The 24,174-nt window shown below is 54.1% G+C and overlaps 1 protein-coding gene and 1 pseudogene across 1 annotated transcript in view; one reads left to right on the forward strand and one right to left on the reverse strand.

Annotated features, from left to right (window-relative positions):
• TNFRSF8 (TNF receptor superfamily member 8) overlaps nt 1–12,982 on the reverse strand; it is a 66,294-nt gene extending 53,312 nt beyond the window's left edge. The window contains exon 1 of the mRNA XM_036256360.1: nt 12,688–12,982. Coding sequence (XP_036112253.1) covers nt 12,688–12,750 — 63 coding nt within the window. The 5' untranslated portion in view covers nt 12,751–12,982. The remainder of the gene's footprint in view (nt 1–12,687) is intronic.
• Nucleotides 12,983–18,059: 5,077 nt separating this feature from the next.
• Nucleotides 18,060–22,475, forward strand: LOC118626833 (annotated as a pseudogene).
• The last annotated feature ends 1,699 nt before the right edge of the window (nt 22,476–24,174 follow it).

Raw genomic sequence — 24,174 nt, forward strand, 5'->3', positions numbered from 1 at the left:
CGGGGATCAAACCCGAAACTGAGGTACGTTTCCTTGACTGGGAATCAAACCTGCGACTCTTTGCCCAGCCGGTGTGGTTCAGTGGATTGAGCATTGTCCCATGGGCTGAGAGGTCCTGGTTCGATTCCCAGTCGGGGCACATGCCTGGGTTGCAGGCTCGATCCCCAGTGGGGGATATGCAGGAGGCAGCCGATTGATGTTTTTTTCTCACATCGATGTTTCTCTCTCTCTCCCTTCCTCTCTCTCTAGAATATCAATTAAAAGATATTTAAAATAAAATAAAAATGTTCAGAGAAGGACATATTGCATTTGTGGTCTTTCTGCCAGAAGTCCATGATGTGAATCATGAGGAAACCTCAGATAAAGCCAAACTGACGGCCTGTCTACCAAACAACTGGCCTGGGCTCTTTAAAAATGCCAACGACAGCCCTGGCCAGTTTGGCTCAGCGGTTGAGCGTCGGCCTGCAGACCAGAGAGTCCCGGGTTCGGTTCCCGCTAGGGGCACGTACCACACACACGCACAAAAATGCCAACGACAGCCCTGGCCAGTTTGGCTCAGCGGTTAGAGTGTCGGCCTGCGGTCCAGAGAGACCCGGGTTCGGTTCCCGCTAAGGGCACGTACTTCGGTTGCAGTTTGTCCCCGGCCCTGGTTGGTCGTGCGGGTGGCAGCCACTCGATGTGTCCCTTCACGTCGATGTTTCTCTCTCTCTCTCTCCCTTCCTCTCTCTCCCTCCCACTCTATCTGTACAAAAAATGGAAAAATGTCCTCGGGTGAGGATAAAAAAAAAAAAAAAAAAAAAATGCCAACGACAAAGGACAAAGAGAGCTGTGGGATGTTCCAGAACGAAGGACGACTGAATGCAGTCCGGGTGGGACCCTGGGTCGAGGCACTGCTGTGAAGGAGAATATTGTGATACTGGGGAAGTTTGAACACGGACTTTACGTCTGATTCTGTCCCACGGATGCTGAAGGCCTGAATGGAACTCCTTGACGTCAGGCATGCCCTAGCTGGAGAAGAAACACGCCACATGTTTGGGGTGAAGGATCACAATATCTGCAACAAGCTTGCAAATGGGGATGGTAATAATGATCATGTATGTAGACATAGAGAAATAAATAAAGCAATTGTACAAAACCACATATGGGCCTGGCCAGTGTGGCTCAGTGGGTGAGCGTCGACCCATGCACCAAGAGGTCGCTGGTTCAATTCCCGGTCAGGGCACATGCCCAGGTTGTGGGCCAGATCCCCAGTAGGGGGCGTACAGGAGGCAGCCAGTCGATGTTCCTTCTTTTTTTTTTTTTTTAATCCTCACCTGAGGATATTTTTTCCATTTTTTTGTACAGATAGAGTGGGAGGGAGGGAGAGGAAGGGAGAGAGAGAGAGAAACATTGACGTGAAGGGACACATCAAGTGGCTGCCACCCGCACGACCAACCAAGGCCGGGGACAAACTGCAACCAAAGTACGTGCCCTTAGCGGGAACCGAACCCGGGTCTCTCTGGACCGCAGGCTGACGCTCTAACCGCTGAGCCAAACTGGCCAGGGCGATGTTCCTTCTCATCGATGTTTCTGTCTTTCTCTCCCTCTCCCTTCCTCTCTCTAAAAATCAATAAAGGAAAAAAAACTTCTTTTTAAACACCACTTATGGAAATAGTGCCTTAGGAAGGAAACAGCAGCTCCACAATAAATCTGTGTGAGGCCATAGTTGGCCACCAGGGGGCGCTGTCTTCCTGCTGTCCGGAAGGACAGTTGTAGCCCATCAGAGCCCCATCAAGGGAGTAGAGGGCTGGGGGCTTCTCTTTCCATGTGGGGCTTATGGGGGAAAGGCTAGCCCCCTAAGCCTATGGAGGTGCTGGACCCCAGAGATATAGTTGAGGTCCAGGTAGGGGCACTACTCAGCCCCATTTCCCAGCATCCACCCCAGATGTCCGAGGCCACTGGACTGGCCTTCTCTCGCAGAGACAGTGGGGAATTTTTTTCTTTTTGTCTATGATGTCATTATGCTACAGGCACCCGGAAAATGGGTCAATGCAATGCACACATGTAGAAGTAACAACAGCAGTTATTGAAGCCACAGGCCTGGGAGACCATTACCAGGAAGGTGGAACACTTGCCCCAGATCACACCTTGGGGCGGGGTCAGGAGCTGAGTCCAGGTCAGCTGACTCCTGACACTGCAGAGCGCATCTGCACCTACTGTGCGCCGGGGAGCTGAATGGGCCCTGACGCCCTCCAGAGCTGTCGCTCCAGTGGGGGAGCCCACCCCAGCTTCCCAGGCTATTCCCAGACCATAAGTAGAAAGAGATGGCATCTGGGGACCTGAGCTTCACCCTTGCAGCACTGTCTGTGGTCCCCAAAAGCTGGCCCAGTCTCATGCCCCAGGCACATCTCTCAGCACCCCCCATTCATCACTCTTCTGTCATCTCTCCCATCTTCCCCACTGCCCCCCACTGCCCCCCGCTGCCCACTCACGCAGGCCCTTCACCCACCCCAGCTCCTGGCAGAGAAGGCGGCAGCAGCCTCGACATCTAGGGCAGCCCTGGAAGTCTGACCTCCTGAATTTCGAGGGCCCCACCAATTTCTACTGGCCATTGGCCCAGACCCTGCTTGGCCCATCAGCTCCTGCTGCCCTTGGGGAAGGGGGAGACAGCTGGGCTGGGCTCTGGCCATGGCCTGGGAGGGATGGGGGGATCATAAAGGAGAGAGTGGGAGGGGGAAGCCCAAGAACTAGAAGGGGGCTTTTGGGTGGGGTTCCCCAACAGGTTCAAGGCAGAGCGAAGTGTCTGCAGGGTGATGAGCTGTGCAACCAAAGGCCTGTGGCTCACGCTTAGTGGCATCAAGATAAAGAGACAGTGGCCTACAACCTTCCCATTTCTAGGCCTGTCTATTTTCAGGCTGGTTTGGTTTTCCCTACAAAGTAAAGATCACGTTCAGAAAGCCCCACCTGGGCTTAGCTGCAGAGAGGAACAGGAGCTGGGCCCCACTGTAGGAGCTGAGCGTCTGCAGGGGGTGGGGACCGGGGGGGGGCGGGTCAAATACAATAGATCTGAAGGGGCCAAAGCTGAGCAGAGCTGGGAGGTGTACCCCAACTCCACCCCGGGGATCCCCACCTCTATTACTCAAGGTGAAGCATCTGGGCCACCCCTTGGGAACTTGCTCGAGCTGCAGAATCCCAGGCCCCATCTGCTGTCTCTCCCATTTTACAGATGGGGAAATGGAGGCACAGAGAGGTCAAGAAACTTGCCTAAAGTCACGCAGCCGGGCAGTGTTAGAGCCAGGATTTAGGCTGAGCCATCCTGCACGGGCTCTTACCCACCAGGCTCTGCGTTGCTAGTCCTGTCTAACTTCCAGTTTGCCCTGAAATCTATCAGCTCCTCCTGACCTCCCCACCATCTGGTCTTAACAGCGGCCGTCCAAGGGTCTCCTCACATCCGCCCTGTGCCCCATAGCCTCACTCACAATGCAGACGCCAGAGGGGTTTTTTCAAAACACACGTCTGGTCTCCTCCCCTCCATCCTATTGAAGACACTCAGACGGCTTTAACTCAACTAGGAATAAAGCCCCAAATCCTGCCGATGGCCCAGGAGACCCCGCCCCCTAGCCCTGGCTCATCTGGCCTGCGCACCCTCCACACCCTCCCCCACCAGCCTTCCTCCAGCAGCCTGGCACATGCTACTCCCCTGACTACCCCATTCCCCTCGTCCAGAACACCCCAACTCATCCTTCAAACCTCACTTGTGCACGCCACTGCCTCAGGGACCCCTCCCTGGTCACCCCATCCAGGTCAGGTCTCAGCAGGCTGAAATCAAGGTGTGAACAGGGCTGGGTCCTTGCTGGAGCCTCCAGGGGAGGGTCCATTTCCTTGTGGTTAAGACTGAGGTCCTGCCCTGGCCGGTTTGGCTCAGCAGTTAGAGCGTTGGCCTGCGGACCAGAGAGTCCCGGGTTCAGTCCCCGCTAAGGGGCACGTACCAAAAAAAAAAAAAGACTGAGATCCTATCTCTGTTGTTGACAAAGGCCATGGCCAGCTCCTTGGGGCTGACGCACTGTTTGGCTCCCTTGGCTTGGTTCACAGCCCCCTTCCTCCACCTGCAAAGCCCACAACGTGGGTCGAAGTTTGTCATACCTCTCTCCTTCCGTGTCATCTCTCTGTGATACAGCCAGGGGAGGTTCTCATGTGAGGACAGTGGGTCACCTGGATAATGCCGGCTAATCTCCCATCTCGAGGTCTGTACCCTTAATCATGTCTGCAAAGTGCCCTCTTCCATACAAGGTGACATATTCACAGGTTCCAGGGATTTGGATGTGGACTTTTTTTCTTTATTGATGTTAGAGAGAGAGAAACATCAATTGGCCGCCTCCTGCATACCCCCCACTGGGGATCAGCCCCACAACCTGGGCATGTGCCCTGACCAGGAATCGAACCGATGGCCTTTTGGTGCATGGGTCGGCGCTCAACCACTGAGCCACACTGGCCGGACCAGCTGTGGACATTTTAAGGGGCCATTGTCTGCTGATCACAGCCCAGCTTGTAAGTAACCATTAGGCTGGGGTTTGTCATCTCCTAGTCCTGGGGGGCTCTGAACCCCTGCTCTCCACTCCAAGGGCACACCTCGGCTCCAGACCAAAAGACCACCTGAAATTGAAGTCCTCCTTCCCCTCAACTTTAAACACGCCCCCAGGCACAGAATCAGTTCCCGCCAGTGCAGGCCCAGTCCCTCATGGCTGTCACATGTGTTACAGTGATACAGGAGGCCAGGTCTCACCTCTGGCCTCCAGGGAGCGGAGGGGCATCACGCACGGCTCTGTGCAGCCCAGCCCCATGGCTGGGGATAACACCCAAAGACGGGAGACATAGGAACAGTCACAGAGGATAGAACCTGAGCCCCTGGCAGGAGGGAGCCCCAGGAACAGGTGAGCGCCTTCTCTGGCCATCCTCACTGAGAACCCCCCAGGGGGGAGGGAAGAAGGTGAAGAGAAGGGGTCTGTAGTCAGCAGAACGGTCCTCTCCGGAGATGCCCACGTCCTAACCCCTAGAACCTAGGACTCTGTCACCTTACATGCCAAAGGGGAATTAAGATCGCAGATGACATTAAGGTAGCTACTCAGTGACCCTGAGATAGGTATGTGATACTGGATTATTGCAGTGGTCCCAATGTCATCACAAGGGTCCTTAAAAATGCCAGAGAGGTAGAAGAGTCGGTCAGAGAGGGACAGACATGTGCAGGTCAGAGAGGCTGGGCAGCGGCGTGGAGACAGGGGAAAGCCACGAGCCAGGGGCTGCAGGCTCTCACCCCTGGGAAAGCAAGGGGTTGGGTGCCCCAGAGCCTCCAGACAGGAAGGCAGCTCTGCCCGCATCCTGATCTAGCCTGGTGACAACCATGGACTTTTGAACCAAAAGATAATCATTTGAGTTGTTTTAAGTCACTGAGTTCGTGGTAATGACAGCCATGGGAACTAAAACAGGGCCCCACCTGAGAAGACATAGAATAAACCTAAGTCCCCTCCCACCATGCACTCATCAAAGGACCCAGGCACTGGGCTGGGTGCTGGGGAGACACAAAGGCCCATTCTAGACTGTTCTATGCCATGAAGTCAGCTCCCAGAACAGGCACACGAGAGACACTAAATAGCAATCCATGGAAGAAGGAAGGACAGAAACCCTCAAAGATGAGGTCAGAAAAACACACGAGTCACTAACGCAAAGCAGAATGTGTATTATGAGAAACGCAGAGGAAAAAACTACCTTGGGGCATCCCTGAGGGCTTCCTGGAGGAGCGCTTCCATTTCTTCTTTTTTTTTTCATTTTTATGTGTTGCTTTTAGAGGAAGGGAGAGAGAGAGAACAAACAAACATTGATCTGTTGCTCCACTCATTTATGCATTCATTGATTTTTTAATGTGCCCTGACCAGAGATCAAACCCACAACCTTGGCATATTGGAACGATGCTCTTACCCACTGAGCTACCCGGCCAGGACGAGTCCATTTAGTCTGGAAGGGTGGGTAAGATCCTGACAGACGGAAGTGCAGGGAGGACACCCAGGCAGCAAGCCCGGCAGATGCAGAGGTGGCGGGGCGGACAGAGCAGAGCTGTGGGCGCTCAGTGGTCTGATGGGCTGGACGGTGGGAGCAGAAAGGGATGCACCCAGGACGCAGGGCCGTGCAATCTGCCACATCCCACCTAGCGTTCCAGCAACCGCAGGTTCTGCAGATGTCAACAGGTGACGAGCAAAACAAAAACAGAATGCAAAGACGCTAGATTCCCTCCGAGGGGTTTTCATGGGAAACTGTAGGCCCCTCGGGCGCCCGTTTGCCCTCTGATTCTCCAAGGAAAGCTTCGGGGTCGAGGGGCAAGATGTTTCCCAGACGTAGCTGGCCCTGGAACCCTTTCCTCATGGAACTACTCCCTGGAAGTGCCTTGGGGAAATGTCGCCTTTGGCACTGGGGAGCCACCAGTGGCTGTCGAGCAACTAATAGGGGACAGGATGGGTGGGATGAAGGTGAGTACGTCAACGGGACCAGCGTTCGGTCCACATTCTGCCACGGCGTACTGCTCGCTCCGCACTGACGTCCCTCCTGCCCCGAGAAACCCCTCTGACTGCGTGGGCCAGAGGTTCAGATGACAGTCTTCCCGAAAGTGCGGGGTTGCAGCTAGTGTCTGAGCCTGGGGCCTCCTCCTCCTCTGCAGCCCCGGGTGGAGGAGAGGACAGGCCCCTGTGACTCCCCAGACCTGGGCAGCTCTCCGCACGGTACTGGTCACACTCCCTCCGTGTCTCTCCTCCCAGGCTGCCACCCTCCAGGACGAGCCCAGTCACTGGTTCTCCTGCAGCCTGCACCCACAATGCCTTGCACCCCTCAGGCACTTCATAGCGGCTTACCTTTACTCAGCACTTGCTTTGTGCCCAGAGCTGTTCTTAGCACTTTTCACATATTGAACCGTATGATGCTTCCCACAGCCCTACAAGATAGTTGCTGCTATGACCCCCTTCTGTGGATGGGAACCGAGGCACAGAGAAGTGACCTGACTTGCCCAAGAGCGCTCGATGGTAAGTGTGAGAAGCAGGGTATAAACTTGGCAGGAGGACTCAAAAGCCCATACTTTTTTTTAAAACTGTAATAAAAAAATTAAAGCATTTCTTTGAGGTCATGATTGCAATATGGAAGATACCAAAACCCATACTCTTTTATTTATTTATTTATTTTTCCTTTTTATTTATTGATTTAGAGAGAGAGAGACACAGAAACATCGAAGAGCAAGAACATCGACTGGCCGCCTCCTGCATGCCCCCAACTAGGGATCAGGCCCACAACCTGGGCATGTGCCCTGACCGGGAATCAAACCAGCGACCTGTTAGTGCACGGGTCGATGCTCAACCACTGAGCCACATCGGCGGGGCCAAAACCCATACTCTTAACCAAGATGCTTTACTGTCTCCCGAAAAGACTTGACAAGTATGGTCCAGACCCAACAAGATGAAATATGGTGGGTAGGATAAGGGCCCCCAAAGACGCCCACCTCCTAAGCCCTGGAATTTGTGAATGGGAACATGTAGTCAGGTCGGGATTTTGAGGTGAGATTATCCCGGATGATCCACGGGGCCCAGTGTAACCACAGGAGAAGAGGGAGGCGGAGGGGCGGAGTCAGAGCAGAAGGGGCGGCCGAGGAGTGCGGGCAGCCGCCAGGAGCTGGAAGAGCACAGGAGGCACCCTCCCCCTGGACCTGGACCCTCCAGGAGGGATGCGCCCCGCCCACCTGCTTTACATGTCTGACCTCCAGAGCCCTAAGAGGATAAATCTGCCACCCCGAGCCTGCAGGTCCCGGATCACTGCTGGAGCAGCAGGAGAGCTACCATGAACGTCAGCAGGATGAATGGAAGGGCCTACCTTGGGTTGGAACGGATGGACCAGATAACGTGGAGGCCAGGAGGTCTGGAATCGCGGGCTGCATCACCAGAAGTAAGGGGTCACCAGCAAGGGAGAATGGGTGGCAGAGACCACACCAGGAAGTGTGCAGTCGCCTCTGGTGCCAAGGACCTAGATCGGGGGCCGAGCCCTCGCTGAGCCCACACTTCGGCAGTCGACCCCTGCCGATGCTCGAACGTGGGCAAGGCAGCCCTGGTGCTTTTCTCCAAGACACCTTCCTGCCCCGTGCCTTCTTTCTGCCTCCAGAGCCGAAAGCACCCCTCAGCCAGATGTGGAGCCCCCACATCTGGACAGGACCCCGAGTCCCCTCTTGCCCTCTGCACTCAGCCCATCGGCGGGTCCTGTGGCTTTGGTTCCAAAGTCTAGTCCCGGTTCCACCTGCCCTTCCCTGTACACAGCAGCAGCCTGGGCCCTGCTCCCCGCCCCAGCAGACAGAGGGAACTGGACAAGTCATGTGACGGCATTTCCCCCAACCGGCAGTCCACAAAGTTCTGTTATGGCTTCCTTCTCGGTCACCTTCTCTACCACATCCCACTCGCCCTCTCTGCTCCAGCCACACTGGCCTCCTTCCTGTTCCTCCATCCAGCCTTGGTTCTCTGGGCCCAGACGTTCTGCTAACGTCCCATTGGGGGCTCCCTCCTTCCGTTCCTCTGCATGGCACCACCTCCTGGAGGCCCTCCTGGTTCCTCTGCATGGCACCACCTCCTGGAGGCCCTCCTGGTTCCTCTGCATGGCACCACCTCCTGGAGGCCCTCCTCGTTTTCCTGCCTGAGGTAGCTGCCACCTCTCTCACACTAGCTGGTGATAATCATCTCCAGGGCACCAGCCTGTCTGTCGACATGGGAATGTCAGTTCCATGAGGCAGTGGGCACCGTGTCCCTGTGGCATCCTGAACGTCCCTGGCACAGTGGGGGCTTGACAATGTTTGCAGAAGGAATGAGTCGGTGAGAGTAGGCGCCAAGCTCATGCCATGTGAGGAATACATGTTGGAGGCCCTGAATGGGGTGACTGACCAGGAGACCTCGGGGCCCAGGGTTGAAGCTGTCGCATTGCCGGGAGGCATTTCCAGGGAAGGTGAGGACGACTTGCTTATGCAGCCCCAGCTCCCAGAACCAGGCACAACGGGGAGACGCTTCGAGGAGATGGACGTCAGCGCCTCATACGGACTGTCCACACGTGAGACCTAACCCAGGGGAGCGCGAGCTGCCTTGGGAGGGAGTGAGCACCCCGTCACCAGAGGCCTACAAGCAGAGGCTGAGTGATTATCTGGAACAGCCTGGAATAAAAGCCCCTGGAGCCATGACTGGCACAGCTGCTCTTGTAAGGTTTTCTGAATGAATGAATAAATTCATAACCGCATGAATAAATGCATGCGTGAATGAATACATGAATACTTGGATGAATGTCCCCAAAGATCTAGGCTCCCTGAGAAAGTGGACCGAGTGGCGTATAAAAAGTCCCTTCCCACCAGTGAGCCCACTGAGAACGCCTGGTGGTTTTGACCATAGGCAGCGAAGCTTCCAGAACAAGGTTCTGCCAACTCAAACCCAACAGCCCACTAGTCGGAGGAGAGAGTAAGGCTAGAGGACTGGCCCTGCTCAGAGCTGCCTCTGTGGACATTCTGTCCCCTGGGCTGGGACTCTGGTCCTGCTCCGTCCCCCCCGCCCCAGGCCTCACATCGTCATCTGGGAAATGGAGGCCATGATCCCCGATGGGCCACCCCCAGGGTCAGTGCACAGGCCCGACGAGGCCACGCTGGCTCGAGCTGGGCTAAATAACCATCTGTGCCAAGGACCCCCAAGCCTGCAGGTGCTCCCAGGCCCAGACAGACATCCTCGGCCATTTTCCTTTTCGACAGACAGCGTTCCTGGGGCGAAGGGGGAGGGGCGAGGAAGGAGCATCTGAGCCTCAGGCTGAATCACAACGAGCTGAAGAAACAAGCCTAGGTCAGATATGAGTGGGAGAGAGCAGAGACTTACGGTAAACGCTGTCCTCCCAGCACTGACTGCTCTCAAGCTGAGTAATGGCCCCCCCACCCCACCACACTCGCCCTGCTGCCCTGGCCTCTCTGAAGAAGGGGAGGCCAAGATTCCCACCGACCAGCTCGCACCTCCTTGCCCTGCCCGTCAGGACCCCGGTCTCGGGGTCCCCTCATCCAGGTGGAACTTGGCCTTCCTGCAGGATTCCAGCGCCCTGGAAACGCCCGCTTTTCATAACAGAACCGAAAGTCTGTCCAGCCCTCCTGCCCGTAAAATCCCACCATGAGCCCTTCGCTGGATGGGGTCACTAGCTCAAGTGTGGGATCCCTGGTGGGAGAAGTGACACACAGTTATTCAGCACTCAGCAGTTATTCAGAACCTTTCCCAGCTGGAGCACCTGCTCAGGGCACAGGTCTGCACCGGCTGGCCAGCCAGCCAGAGCGGAGTGGGGAACAGCATGGGGGGGGGGGAGAAAGGGAGGGGGGAGGGGGGGAGGGAGGGGGGAGAAAGGGAGGGAGGGAGGGAGGGAGGGAAGCCCGCCCTTAGCCTGGGCCTGGCCTGGGAGATGATAGCTGCAGAATTCTACGTCAACAGAGCTCAGGGAAAGACCTTAAGCCCCCCTCCCCAGACCCCTGCACCCCACTCCGGGGAGCCTGCATGAAAAAGGTGGAGGTCAGGAAGAAGGAGACAGAGTCAAGAATTCTCTCAGGATTTGCACCAGAGTAATCCTGGGTTGCATTACAAAAAGCACTGGAGACTGTGGTATGAGGGGGCAGGGGCCAGATGTCTTTCTCAGAAGGTGACACACAGCAAGAAAGCATTCCCGCCCCAGGGCAGCCCCAAGACATGTGCTGTCATAAAACCAGACCGATGAAAATGAGATTAAGCAGTCAGGCCCTGCCTTTTTTTTTTTTTTTTTATCCTCACCCGAGGACATTTTTCTATTTTTTTGTTCAGATAGAGTGGGAAGGAAAGAGAGAGAGAGAGAGAGAGAGAGACATCAACGTGAAAGGGACACATCGAGTGGCTGCCACCCACATGACCCAACCAGGGCTGGGGACAAACTGCAACCGAGGTACATGCCCTTAGCGGGAACCGAACCCGGGTCTCTCTGGACCGCAGGCCGACGCTCTAACCGCTGAGCCAAACCGGCCAGGGCTTTTTTTTTTTTTTTTTTTTTTTTTTTAATACTGAACCTTTCAAATCTTTACTGGGGCAACATGGGAATGGAAGAAGGCTTGACGGGTCGGTCAGCGGGAGCATCAAGGGGGCAGGCAGCCCCTCCCCCAGGGGCCCCTCATTCCTGCCAAGAAACCACTCAGTATCTGAGCCCATGATAGCCGCTCGGCCTCTCTAGTAGGCGGGAAATGCAGATTAAGACAACAAGGATATGATCCTTTTCACGGATCACATTGACAAAAATAACAACTCTGATAAGATCAAAAGTCGGTTAGGATGTGGGGAGGTGGCTACTCGCTGCCCTTTGGGAGGCTCCCTGGAAGGCGAGCACCCTTTCATGGCTTAGCGTCCGCCCCCAGCACCCGGCCCCTCTTCTCAGCCTCTCCTCCGGGAAAGAGGCGCTCGCATCCCCACACAAACACACAACGACCATAGGAACCTTATCGGAACCTTACTGCGACCGTCAGGGATGTAAATAAACTATGGACACACCCCCTGTGCCTGCGACCGCCTGGATTTCCGAGATAAGCCGGAGCCGGCATCAGCGTAGCAAGTTTTCCAAGCCGGGGACAGACACCGCAGAAGCCATACGAAAACCTGTAGTTTCTAGAAAACCGAAGCGGTAATGGCAGTGACACCTTTGAAGGACTCAAGATGAGGCGATGTCTAAAGATTGAGCTTTATCTGTAAGGTTTTTCCATTTCTTGCTGGGAGGATATATTTATCTATTCCTTGTGTGATGAAATGCACATTCTTTTTTTTACTTAAAGAGGGGTTTCGCTCTATGGAAAGGGAGTGCATGAGCTTCAGCCACATACGAGCAAAGCCCCCCCACACCCGAGGTCCCTATCACATCCCTCCCTCCCCTTTGCCTCCCCAAGACCTTGGCACCCCAAACTCTCCCCCGCCCCCAGGTCATCAGCAGGGGGCTTGGAGGTGGTTCTCCAGCCAGAGTCTGTCGTGTTAACCCTGTCAGCAGCCCCCTCTGCCATCTGTGGGTGGGGGCGGGGGGGTTCTCATGTTGCCCCATTGAAGAGGAAAGAGGGGCACTTGCACGTCCCCCTTTTCCCATCCAAACTCTCCCTCCTTCTGCCTGAAGCCTACCCAACTGCCCTCCATCCCCTGCCCTAAGATTCAATAGAATATCATTGATCTCTCCCTCCCTCCCTAGACCTTCCTCAGCCAGTGGCCAGCTTAGGGACCAGGCGGTGTAGCAAAGAGCCCCAACACCAACCTCTTCTGGCCACGGGAGGCCCCAGCTGGCCTGCCCAGACCCTGGGGGTCCTCGCCTAAGATGCACAGGACCCCCACCCAGAAACAGCCTATCACCTGCAGACAGTCCCCTCAGCTCAGCTGATGATAAACAAGAGAGTAATTCCTGTTCTCCTTCAGGGCAGGCTGCCACCTGCCACCTTATCATACTTGCATATTCGGGTCCCCCTGCTTGTCACCTGCACCCCCTCACTTCAGCTGGGTGAGGACTGAGGCAAGGAGTACTTCTGTCCTCCCCTGCATTCCATGTGCCACACTGTCCCCAGCTCAGGGCGGCGATGGGAAGGAGGGGGCTCTGGACCACAGGCGCCTCCCCAGGCTCCTGACACCCCCTTACCTGCGGGAAGGCTCGGAGCACCCCCAGGAGCAACAGTCCCATCACTGCGTGGAGAGCGAACATCCCGGGCAGAGCAGGGCTGGTCTCGCTGCCCCGCTCAACTAGGCAGCCCCACCAGCCTCACTGCCCAACCGCACGCTGGGGAGTCAAGTCGGCTGCTCCTTCAAGATGCAGCCTTAACCCTTCCCTGCCAGAGACCGGTGCGGAGGCCAACCCAGAACTGGTTCAAAGAATGGGCCACTTGCAGCTGAAGAAAAAAACGAGGGGACAGACACGTGTTGAGATGATGACTCAGAACAAATCACACACCCCTTTTGCTGTTTGAATGGTTTACCCTAGAGAAGGGGTTAGGGTGGCCCCAGCTGAAGTGGACTGAGGGGCAGAAAGGCAGCTCCCAGCCCTGAGAGGAGGGACTTACAGGAGGCTGGGAATCTCCAGCTGGTCCCAGCGGTCCCATCTCACCCCCACCCCAAGGAAAAGCAAAACCTGAATAGGTTCCTGCTCCTGACATTGATCAACTCAGACTTTTCTCCTGCCCTGGAGATTGTTTGGAAGAGACCCTGGAAGAGGGAGACTGTGGAGAAAGCCACCACCAACCACTCAACCCCATCTATGTATCTTTACTATAAAATGCACCAGTAGATGGATGATGGAAGGATGGGTAGAAGGGCGGATGGATGGATGGATGGTTGGATGGATGGATGGATGGATGGATGGATGGATAAGTGGATGGGTGGTGGGAGGTTGGGGATAGGGGGATGGGGAGATGGATGGGTGTGGTGGATAAGTGGATGGGTGGGGGGTAGATGGATGAATGGATGGGTGAGTGGTCGGGTGGGTGGGTGGATGAATGAGTGGGTGAGTGAGTGGTCAAGTGGGTGGGTGGATGAATGAATGAATGGGTGGGAGGATGGATAGGTGATTGAGTGGATGTGTAGGTGGACAGATGTATGAATCTATCATACATCTAGAGTGAATGGGGGGTAGATGGGTGGGGGTGAGGGGGTGGATGGGTGAATGGGTGGAGGGTGGATGGGTGGGTAGACGTATGAATGAGTGGGTGGGTGAGTGAATGTGTGGGTGGGTGGGTAGGTGGGTGGATGGACGGGTGGGTGGATGGGTGGGTGAGGGGATGGATGAATGGTTGAGTGGGTGGGTGGGTAGGTGGGTGGATGGATGAATGGGTGGGTAAGTGGATGGTGGGTGAGTGGGCGGATAGATGGGTGAATGGGTAGGTGGGGTGGGTGGATGACTGGTTGAGTGAATAGTGAGTGGATGCATGGATGGGTGGGTCGGGCATGGATGGGTGAGTGGGTGGGTGAGTGAATGTGTGGGTGGGTGGGTAGGTGGGTGGATGGACAGGTGGGTGGATGGGTGGGGGAGTGAATGAGTGAGTGGATGCATGGATGGGTGGGTGGGGCATGGATGGGTCAGTGGATGGGTGGTGGGTGGATGAATGCGTGGGGGATAGTCGGATGGATGGATGAGTGGGTAAGTGGGTAAGATGGGTGAGCAGGTGACGGGTAGATGGATGGATCAGTAGGTGGGCTGACTATTGGAGGGACTGATGGGAGAACAGAACATTTGGTTATCCATTCATGGTGTGTTCCTGCTTCGAGAGTTTTCTATCTAGAGGAGGAGCCTAGTCATCTCCCCTAAAAGAAGGAAACTATACGCGCCTCCTTCGAGTGAAGTTCTCCTTAGCAGTGGGATGATTTTCCCTGCCAGCTTCTTCCTCCCACGGGGTCTCTGTTCCTCTCCTTCTACATCCCACACATGTTTACTGAGCACAGATTGGGCTGCAGGTCAAGGGTTCATTGCTTGTCTTGTTTGTTTTTCCACATGTGGAAACCGAGGCTCAGAAACAGGTAGCCAGTCCTCGGTGCTCTGGTTGCTTTCCCTGTGCCCACAATGGCCCAAGGACCCTCAGGGTTCTGCACCTCAGTCTATCCTGCAAGGGGTCATGCCAACCTGGCCCATAGCAGCTGTCTCCCTCCAGGACCCTCCCAATCAAGTCTGTACAACTGACCGTCCCTTGCCCAACCCTCCTTGAGTTCCTGGGTGCCTCTTGGAAAAACTGCCTGCGTTGAGTGCCTCCCAGGACACCCACTTCTGGGCTCTCGCCTGGATGCACCAGGCCTGGGACGTGTGAGCTGGGACCATGTTAAACAATACAGTAAGCACCCTGGTCGGTTTGGCTCAGCGGTTAGAGCGTCCGCCTGCGGTCCAGAGAGACCTGGGTTCGGTTGCCGCTAAGGGCATGTACCTCGGTTGCGGTTTGTCCCCGGCCCTGGATGGTCGTGCGGGTGGCAGCCACTTGATGTATCCCTTTCTCATCGATGTTTCTCTCTCCCTCTTCCTCTCTCTCCCTCCCACTCTATCTGTACAAAAAATGGAAAAATGTCCTTGGGTGAGGATAAAAAAATAATAATAATAAAATAAAATAAAATAAAATAAAATAAAATAAAAAAACAATACAGTAAGCGATTGTGGAAGTGACCCTGAATGATGTTTACAGAACTAGGGGGGCAGGGGCAACCCAGATGCTTCCTCCCCAGGCTGCAGCTTTCTAGTAGAGAATCGCGGGTGCTCTGAATAAATAGATGTTTGTTACACACACACACACAACCGAACAGCAACCAGGATGGCTGACGCAAGGGGCTCTACAAAACAACGTTAATCACACATTTTTAAAGTTCCATCTTTCTAGCAATTGAAGAGATGCAAATTAAAACAACCTTTGACCACTTTAAGATGCTAAATCATCAGGGTGGTTTTTATTTTTCCTTTATAAAAACAACTTTGGTAAAATCCCACCTCAAAGTAGAACACGCATTCATACTCTGCTGGTAAATGGTTCCACCCTTATCAGAAAGTAATTGTCAATTCTTAGCAAAGTCCCTCCCCTGCCGCCCCACAAAAAAAATGTTTACAACTTGTGGTTCAATAATTTCACCCTGGTAAAGAAAAAACTAAGGAAATAGCTCAACTGGGAAAAAAAAACTATAAACAAGAAAGATTTCCTAAAATATTACTTATAAATTTTGGAAATACCCCAAGAATCACAACAGAGAATAGTTAAGTAAATTGTGGCGTTTTCTTTTAATGGAATACTACACACCCCTCAAAAATGATCATTGTAGCAACAGACAAGTGTCTCTCTCTCCCGTCCTTCCCTTCCATGGACTTCTAAAGGGACCATTCACCAAGCCTCCTCTGCACAGAACACTTGCAGAGGTGTGGTGGGGGGTAGGGTTCTCCTCACCTGAAAAATTATAGCATTTACTTAATTGTGATAATAACAGACACCTTTGAGGGCTTCCTTTATGACAGGGGTGGGGAACTTTTTTTCTGCCAAGGACCATTTGGATATTTATAACATCATTCAAAGACCATAGAAAAGTATCGACTTAAAAATGAGCCTGCTATATTTGGTCAGGCTGATCTGGTGAGGCGTGTGACGTTAGCCGGTTTTGATTTCTCGGGCCTTCTACATCCCTCGGGCCGGATATTCCCCACCCCTGCTTTACACTAAGAGGTTTCAAGCACTGGTTCCTCGAATCCTCCGGGAAACCCCATAAAGAGTTCCTATTGTTGTGTCCCATTCTGTAGGTGGGAAACTGAGGCTCAGAGCAGTGACTTCACTAGGCCAGGGTTCCCCAGAGCCAATGGTACGCAAGGCCCTTCCCAGCCTGGCTCGAACCCGTTTCTCTAGCTTCCCTTTCCCCTCATCCCTGCTCCAGCCACACACGCCCAGCTGTCCCCCTCCACGCCTTTGCCGGCACTGGCCCTCCGCTTGGGTCACACCTCGACTCCCAGTTACCATCCGAACCTGCCCCACAGCCCCCTCCCTGTCGCTGCTTTCCTGGCACTGTTCCCTCCTCTCCCCCCGCCATCTTCCCAGTCAGAAAAGCAGTTTCTGTCGTTTTCTGTGCCTCAATTCTAGAACTGATCTCACGGTGTCATGACTGTAATGACTGGCCCCTGCATCCATCCTCCCCAGGGAACGGTGGCCCCTAGGGAACCAGGACGCCCGGGAGCCTGAGACAGCGCCGGGCACGCGGCTGCGAGCCAGTGATGGGCCAGCGGGGACCGGCTGGACCCCGGAGGAGGCGGCCTCTGTCGTGGAAAGTGCAGAAGCCTAGAGACATGGCAGCTCGTGGGACTCGAGAGAGGGCCCTGGGTGGAGGCCACGCGGGTTTTGCGCTTGCTGCAGGTTTCTGCGCCCTTGAACTCCCAACAGCATGTGAAAGTGCTTTGAGGAGCTGGGAGGGGAAGTCCCTGGGCCCCTGAGGCTCAGCAGCGGGCCCTGTTGTGGGATCACAGGGGGTCGGAGGCCCCTCCTGGCCGCCAGAGCGAGCGGGAGCCAAGCCCGGGCCGGCAGGAAGCAGGCAGGTGAGCGCGTCTCGCAGGAAGGGGCGGAAGGCAGGTGCAGCAGCGAGCTCTTGGGGGGGGACTGGGAACCCGTGTCACCAAAGGGATGCTGAGCAAGACACCAGGTTCCTACTTGGTTCAGGAAATTTAGGGACTTCCCCAACAGCTGGGAACCCCAGCCCCAAAATACCCTCAGCAGATAAAGGGATTCTTGCTGCCACCGGCAGCAGCGGGCAGGTAGGAGGCCGAAAACCGGAGGGGGAAGGCCTGGGTCTCTCTGCTCTGATTGGCCCAGGTACTTTGTGGAGTACCTTTCCCCAAGCCTCGAGGAAAGCAGGACTCTGCGCGGGGGCTTTTCCGGCCACCTCGAATTCAAGCCCCCGGAACTCTTCCCCGCTCAAGGCCCAGGACACCAGCTGGATCTTGGTCACTCAGGACGGTGGCAAGAAGTGGCCACTGGAGGCTGGCGCCAGGGAGCGCACTCCTCAGAGTTGGGAAGGAACAAACATTAGGGGCTCCCAGCTGCCTGGGTGAACCCCAGTAACACAGCCCCACCAACACAATATCCGGGTCCTTGGCCGGACATATAATACTGGCAACAAGATGTCAAGTCAGTGTAGCTATCCCCACTTCATAGACGAACAAACTGAGGCTCAGAGTGGTTAAGTAACTTGCCCGAGGGCACCGAGCTTGAGCGGCAGGGCTGGGACTTGGCTCCATAACGGTCTCAGTCCTCAGCTGCCTCCTCTTTCCTGTCTAGTTCGCCGTCCTCGCTCTCCCCAGGAGAAAGGGCCTGAAGGTGGGTGTCCTGTGACATGTGACTGTGGGTGTCATCTCTCTCCTCCGAGTATATTAGTAACCCACACTTAGCAGCTTAAAGCCACAAGAAACATCATGTCACCTGATATCTGTGGGTCAGCAATTCGGGAAACACTTGACGAGCTGATTCTGGCTCAGGGTCTCTCACGAGGTTGTCATCAAAAGGTCACTGGGGGAATATGTCCGAGGGGGAAGTGTCGACAGCCCCGGCGGGAACAGACATGCCTGCAGCCCAGAAGTAGAAGCTGAGCAGCGACGAAAACAGCAACCCGGACCTCTTTGGAGACGAGAATGATGATGCTGTCTGGGTAGAAAATGGTCCAAACACTGAAGGCCCTGATACACCTACAAATACACCAAATGTACCTGGAAGGAAAAGCTGGGGGAAGGGAAAATGGAAGTCAAAGAAATGCAAATATTCTTTCAAATGTGTAAATAGTCTCAAGGAAGATCATAGTCAACCACTGTTTGGAGTTCAATGTAACTGGCACAGTAAAGGGGATCCGCTAGTGTTTGCAACTGTAGGGAGCAACAGAGTTACTTTCTATGAATGTCGCTCACAAGGAGAAATCCGGCTATTGCAATGCATTGTGGATACAGATGCCGACGAAAACTTTTACACTTGTGCACGGACATCTGATAGCAACACAAGCCATCCTCTGTGGGCTGTAGCTGGATCTGGAGGCATAATTAGGACAATTAATCCCATAACAATGCGGTGCGTGAAGCACTAGGTCAGGCATGGAAATGCTATCAAGGAGCTGAAATTTCACCCAAGAGATCCAACTCTTCTCCTGTCCGTCAGTAAAGATCATGCTTTGCAATTACGGAACATCCAGACGGGCACTCTGGTGGCAATATCTGGAGGTGTTGAAGAGCACAGAGATGAAGTTCAAAGTGCTGATTGTGCTCTTTTGGGCGAAAAAATAATGTCCTGTGGTATGGATCACTCTCTTAAACTTTGGAGGATTAGTTCAAAGAGAATTAATGTAATTAAGGAATCTTATGATTATGACCCAAATAAAACTAACAGGCCATTTATTTCTCAGAAAATTTACTTTCCTGACTTTTCTACCAGAGACACGCATAGGGATTATGTTGATTGTGCGCGATGGTTAGGTGATTTGATACTTTCCGAGTCTTCTGAAAATGCCGCTGGGTGCTAGGAACCTGGCAAAACGGAAGATGATACTGATACAATTAAGCCCAGTGAGTCTAATGTGACTATTCTTAAGCAATTGGATTACAGCCAGTAATTGCTCATGACATTTGGGACATGAGGTTTTCTGTGGATTTCTGGCAAAAGATGCTTGCTTTGGGCAATCAGGTTGGCAAACTTTGTGTTTGGGATTTAGAAGTAGAAGATCCTCATAAAGCCAAATGCACAATGCTGACTCATCAAAAATGTGCTGCTGCTATTAGACAAAACAGTTTTAGCAGGGATAGCAGCATTCTTATGGCTGTTTGTGATGATGCCAGTATTTGGCGATGGGACCGTCTTTGTCTTTTTTTTTTTTTTTTAATCCTCACCCGAGGATATTTTTCCATTTTTTGTACAGATAGAATAGGAGGGAGAGAGAGAGAGAAACATCGACGTGAAGGGACACATCGAGTGGCTGCCACCCGCACGACCAACCAGGGCCGGGGACAAACTGCAACCGAAGTACATGCCCTTAGCGGGAACCGAACCCGGGTCTCTCTGGACCGCAGGCCGACGTTCTAACCGCTGAGCCAAACCGGCCAGGGCGATGGGACCGTCTTTGATAAAATACTTTTCCTAATCAAAAAAAAGGTGTCGCCCTGGCTGGTTTGGCTCAGCAGTTAGAGCGTCGATGTGAGGTCCAGAGAGACCTGGGTTCGGTTCCTGCTAAGGGCATGTACCTGGGTTGCAGTTTGTCCCCGGCCCTGGTTGGTCGTGCGTGTGGCAGCCACTCGATGTGTCCATTTCACATCGATGTTTCTCTCTCTCTCTTCCTCTCTCTCCCTCTCACTCTATCTGAACAAAAAATGGAAAATGTCCTCGGGTGAGGATTAAAAAAAAAAAAAAAGATGTCACTGGGGCTGCAATCATCAGCATGCTCGACTGGGGCTGGGGACCTGCTTCCAAAACGAGCCCCTCGCCAGCCGTGGGCAGGAAGCTGCTGCGTGTCCACACCACACCGCAGACTTCTCCGGAGCAAGTGGTTCCGAGAGAGCAAGATGGCAGCCACACTGTCTTTTGTGCTCTAGCCTCTGAAGTCACACTTTGTCATGTCCACGATATTGGTTACTCAGGCTGGCTCTCCCCAGTGTGGGTGGGGACTGCACAGATGTGTGACTACTAGGAGACAGGTGGGGATCCTTGGGACATATTTCCCTCTCTGCCAGATGTGGATTTCAACACTACCAGGCAGCCTTCCAGGGTTGCAATGAGCCCCGAATAAAACAGTGGACAGAGAAAGCTGGGATATAGGGGAGAGATGTAAAAGGCTTAGGTGCCCTTTGCTCCACTCCCCCTGGGTACCCAGGCCCCTGCTCTGGCCCCAGACCTCTCCACTCAAGACCACACCTGGAAAGCTCATAGCTGGACCCCTTCTCAGGAGACAAAGCTACCGTGGCATTCACCATTCCAGCCAAAAGTGGGTCATGCGGGGGCTTCCGGCACTGGTCAGGGCCACGGGTAAGAACCCTGGGGGTCAGAGGTCTTTCCCAGCTCATCAGGTGAAACCTCAGCTCAGGCCAGCTCGCTGGCCACACAGCCACTGTGGGGATGCCCCCTCAGTCTCTGGCACCCTGGCTGGGCTCAGGTGGCTCCAGCTTGGTAGGTGGCAGCTCTAGGTGTGGGAAGACTGGATGGAGAGTCAGGAGCCCGGGTTTGAGCCCAGATCTGCAAATAGACATGTGACTTCCCTCCTCCAGGCCTCAGCGCCTGTATTTGTAAAATCAGGGGCTGGGAATTGATGGTCTGCTTAAAAGTCCCCTCATCTAGCCTGGGCCAGTGTGGCTCTGTGGTTGGAGCGTCGGCCCACGGACCAAAGAGTTGTGGGTTTGATTCCGGTCAAGGGCACATACCTCAGTTGCAGTTCAGTCCCCAGCCCTGGTTAGGGTCATGTGGGAGGTAACCCATCAATGTGTCCCTCTCACATCATTGTTTCTCTCTCTCTCCTCACCCCCCCTGACTCTCTCTCTCCCTCCCTCCTTCCTCCCTCCCACTCTATCTGAAGATAAATGAAAAAATATTCTCAGGTGAGGATTAAAAAAAAAAAAAGTCCCCTAAAGCCAGAGAGGGTCAAATCCTGTCTCTGTCATTTACTGGCTGTGTGGGTTTAGGCAAGTTACTCACCCTCTCTGAGTCTCAATTTCTTTCTTTCTTTTTACGAATTTAAGCTTCATTTATTTTAGAGAGAGGAAGGGAGAGAGAGAGAAAGAAACATCAATGTGAGAGAAATACATCAGTCAGCCGCCTCCGGCACACACCATGACTGGAGATCAAACCTGCAACCTTGGGTATGTACCCTGCCCAGGAATTGAACTTGCCACCTTTTGGTGCACAGGATGATGCTCCAACCAACTCAGCCACACCAGCCAGGGCTCGATGTCTTCATCTATAAAATGGACATGATGATACCCACTGCAAAGTGCTGTGGTGAGGATTAAATGGGTTAATGTGAATAGTATCGTGGGTGGGGGGTGGGGGAGGGCTGCTCTCCCAGCCCCAGCCCCAGGAGCCTGTTAACCTCCGGGAGCTCCTGGGACTGGTAACTGGGAGGAATTCCCGCTGTTCTTCCCAGTTTTCAGGATTTCCTCCCACCTTCCACGGGCACACAGCGGAGGAAGCTAAGGCCAGAGAGGGCAAGAGACTTGGCCAAAGCCAGCAGCACGAGGGGGATGGCCTCATGGACCACAACTCCCATCAGAGTCCATGTCTCCCCCAGGCCTGCCTGCTCACAGGGCCGTTGCGAATGGGGTGAGTCATTTAGACACTCAGGAAGCCAAGCTTAGGCCAATATTAATCACAGAACCAGAGGCACTGGGTACAAGAAAGAAACAGAAGCAACCGATGGTAATAACACGATCAAGCACACCATGTCCCCTGCCCAGCATGTCCCCTGGGCATTGCCTGTGCAGAGATGTCCCCCATCCTAGGCAGCCAGACAGGAGGGCCTGGGGTATCCCCGCAGAAAGAGAGAACCAATTCTCACCAGGTACTTCTTATCCAAATGAGCCACCCAACCCCCACCCCCTGAGCACTGTCCCCACCGACTGATGCAATAATCAAGGGAGGATCTGCTGGCTTCTCAGGAGGAAGAGAGACCCTGTAACGGGGATTTTGCCCAGTCGTGTTCAGTGCCTGTCACCAGGTAGGCATCCAGCAAAAAAATGCAGAATGAATAAGCCAAAGGTGCTTACAAAGTACCTGGAACAATAGCCCTGCAAAGTGACAATGTTTTTAAAAATCCACGGGAAAACAGACATTCAGAGACGTAAGCCACCCACATAGTAAGTTCCAGAGGCACAATTCAAATCCACGTCTGTGACTCTATAATGAGCCTCTGTCCCCTCTAGGGCTGTGGTTGCCCTGGCTGGAACTTGTACCCCATATCCTGCCTTCCTAAAGGCCAAGGGGCAGTCGACACCCCTTGGTCTCCCTGAACCTGCTCTGGGCTGCCATGGTTGTCTGTTGTAGAGGATTTGCTCTATAAGAACTGATTTGTGTTCCCCCGTTTCCTCCCCACGTGGGCCATGTCTTTGGCAGTCAGGTTGGGAGAGGCTCCCAAGGACCAGTCCTGGAGGATGTGGGGGACCACAGGCACCCTGTCCTCACACGGTGGCTCACAACTCAGAGCATCAAAGAAGCCAGCTTCCCTTCCTAAAGGCTGAGAACTTAGAGCCCCAGGAAGGAGGGAGGCAGGCTCCCTCCACTGCCTGCCCCTCAGCCTCAAATTCTCACTTCTTCGGGTGGTGGTATTGAAGGCCCCAGCTAAAATGTAAATCACGCTTGGGAGAAACCAGGTACTAATTCATTAGCGGGTGTCACTGCCCCACAGGCTGGTTTCTCAGAAGAGCCTGAGTGGAAAAGAGAACTCCAGGGTCTGACGACCAAGTGTAACCGGCCACTCACTCACCAGTCACCAGGGCGTCAGGGAAGTGCTTGATTCAGCCCCAAGCTTCTCACCACAGCCAAAAAGGCCCCCAGGTGGGGCTCCTTCCCGCCCCTTGTCCCCTGTCATAGTCTCCACTGGCCTCCTGTCTAGCCTCTCTGGAGCCATCAAGTTTGTCCCTGCCCCAGGGCCTTTGCACTTACCTGTCTCTGTCTGAAATCTTATTCCCCCAGCTCTTGACTATGCGCTCCCTCCAAGGAAACTTTTGGGCCAAAAGATATGTTCATTATCTTGGTGGTAATCGGTAGGTACAGAGGCCAAAGCGTATCAAGTTGTACACTTTATATTTTTATTTATTTATTTATTTTTTATCCTCACCTGAGGACATTTTTGCATTTATCTTCAGATAGAGCAGGAGGGAGAGAGGGAGGAAGAGAGAGAGAGAAACATTGACGTGAGAGAGACATATCGAGTGGCTGCCACCCACATGACCCCATCTGGGGCCGAGGACAAACTGCAACTGAGGTACGTGCCCTTAGTGGGAACCAAACCCGGGACTCTCTGGTCCGCAGACTGACACTCTAACCACTGAGCCAAACCGGCCAGGACTCAAATTGTACACTTTAAATCGGTAAAGTTCATCATGTGTCAATTAGCCCTCAATAAAGCTGTAAAAATATGAAATTCAAACTTGCTGCCTCTTCTCATCCTTCGGGTGTTGGCTCAGATGAAACCTCCCCAAAGAGGCCTGGCCTGACCACCCAGGCTGACAGCCACTCTGTCACCTCGTCCTGTGTATTCCCTTCCAGGGACACATGACACCACCATCCGAAACCGGACCTTTCCTGGGATGGGAGCTCACGGGGCAGGGACTGTCTGTCTGTCCACTGATGTGAATGGACTTGACTGAAGGCATATTTGGGGGAGGACTGAGTGACCCAGGCCTGGACCCTGGGAGGCATGGTGGCCACCAGCCCTGCCTCCCAGGCTCCCTCCAGGGGTGCAAGTGGAGACGCTGCTCAGAATAAAACCCGGAACAGAGCCTCGGGCCTCACGTCCTCACCATCATCCACGCTGTCGTCGCAGGCGGGAGGTGGGCGCGCCCCGGTGAGGGGGACCCTGTTCCCACAGGAGCTTCCCACTGGGGTGTGTTCACTCAGAAGAGCCCTCTGGGGTTTCCCCTCAGCCACTCCATGCTGCCAGAGGAGGGTCA

This window comes from Molossus molossus, unplaced genomic scaffold, assembly GCF_014108415.1.
Source record: "Molossus molossus isolate mMolMol1 unplaced genomic scaffold, mMolMol1.p scaffold_m16_p_12, whole genome shotgun sequence".
In the NCBI taxonomy this organism is placed as follows: Eukaryota; Metazoa; Chordata; class Mammalia; order Chiroptera; family Molossidae; genus Molossus; species Molossus molossus.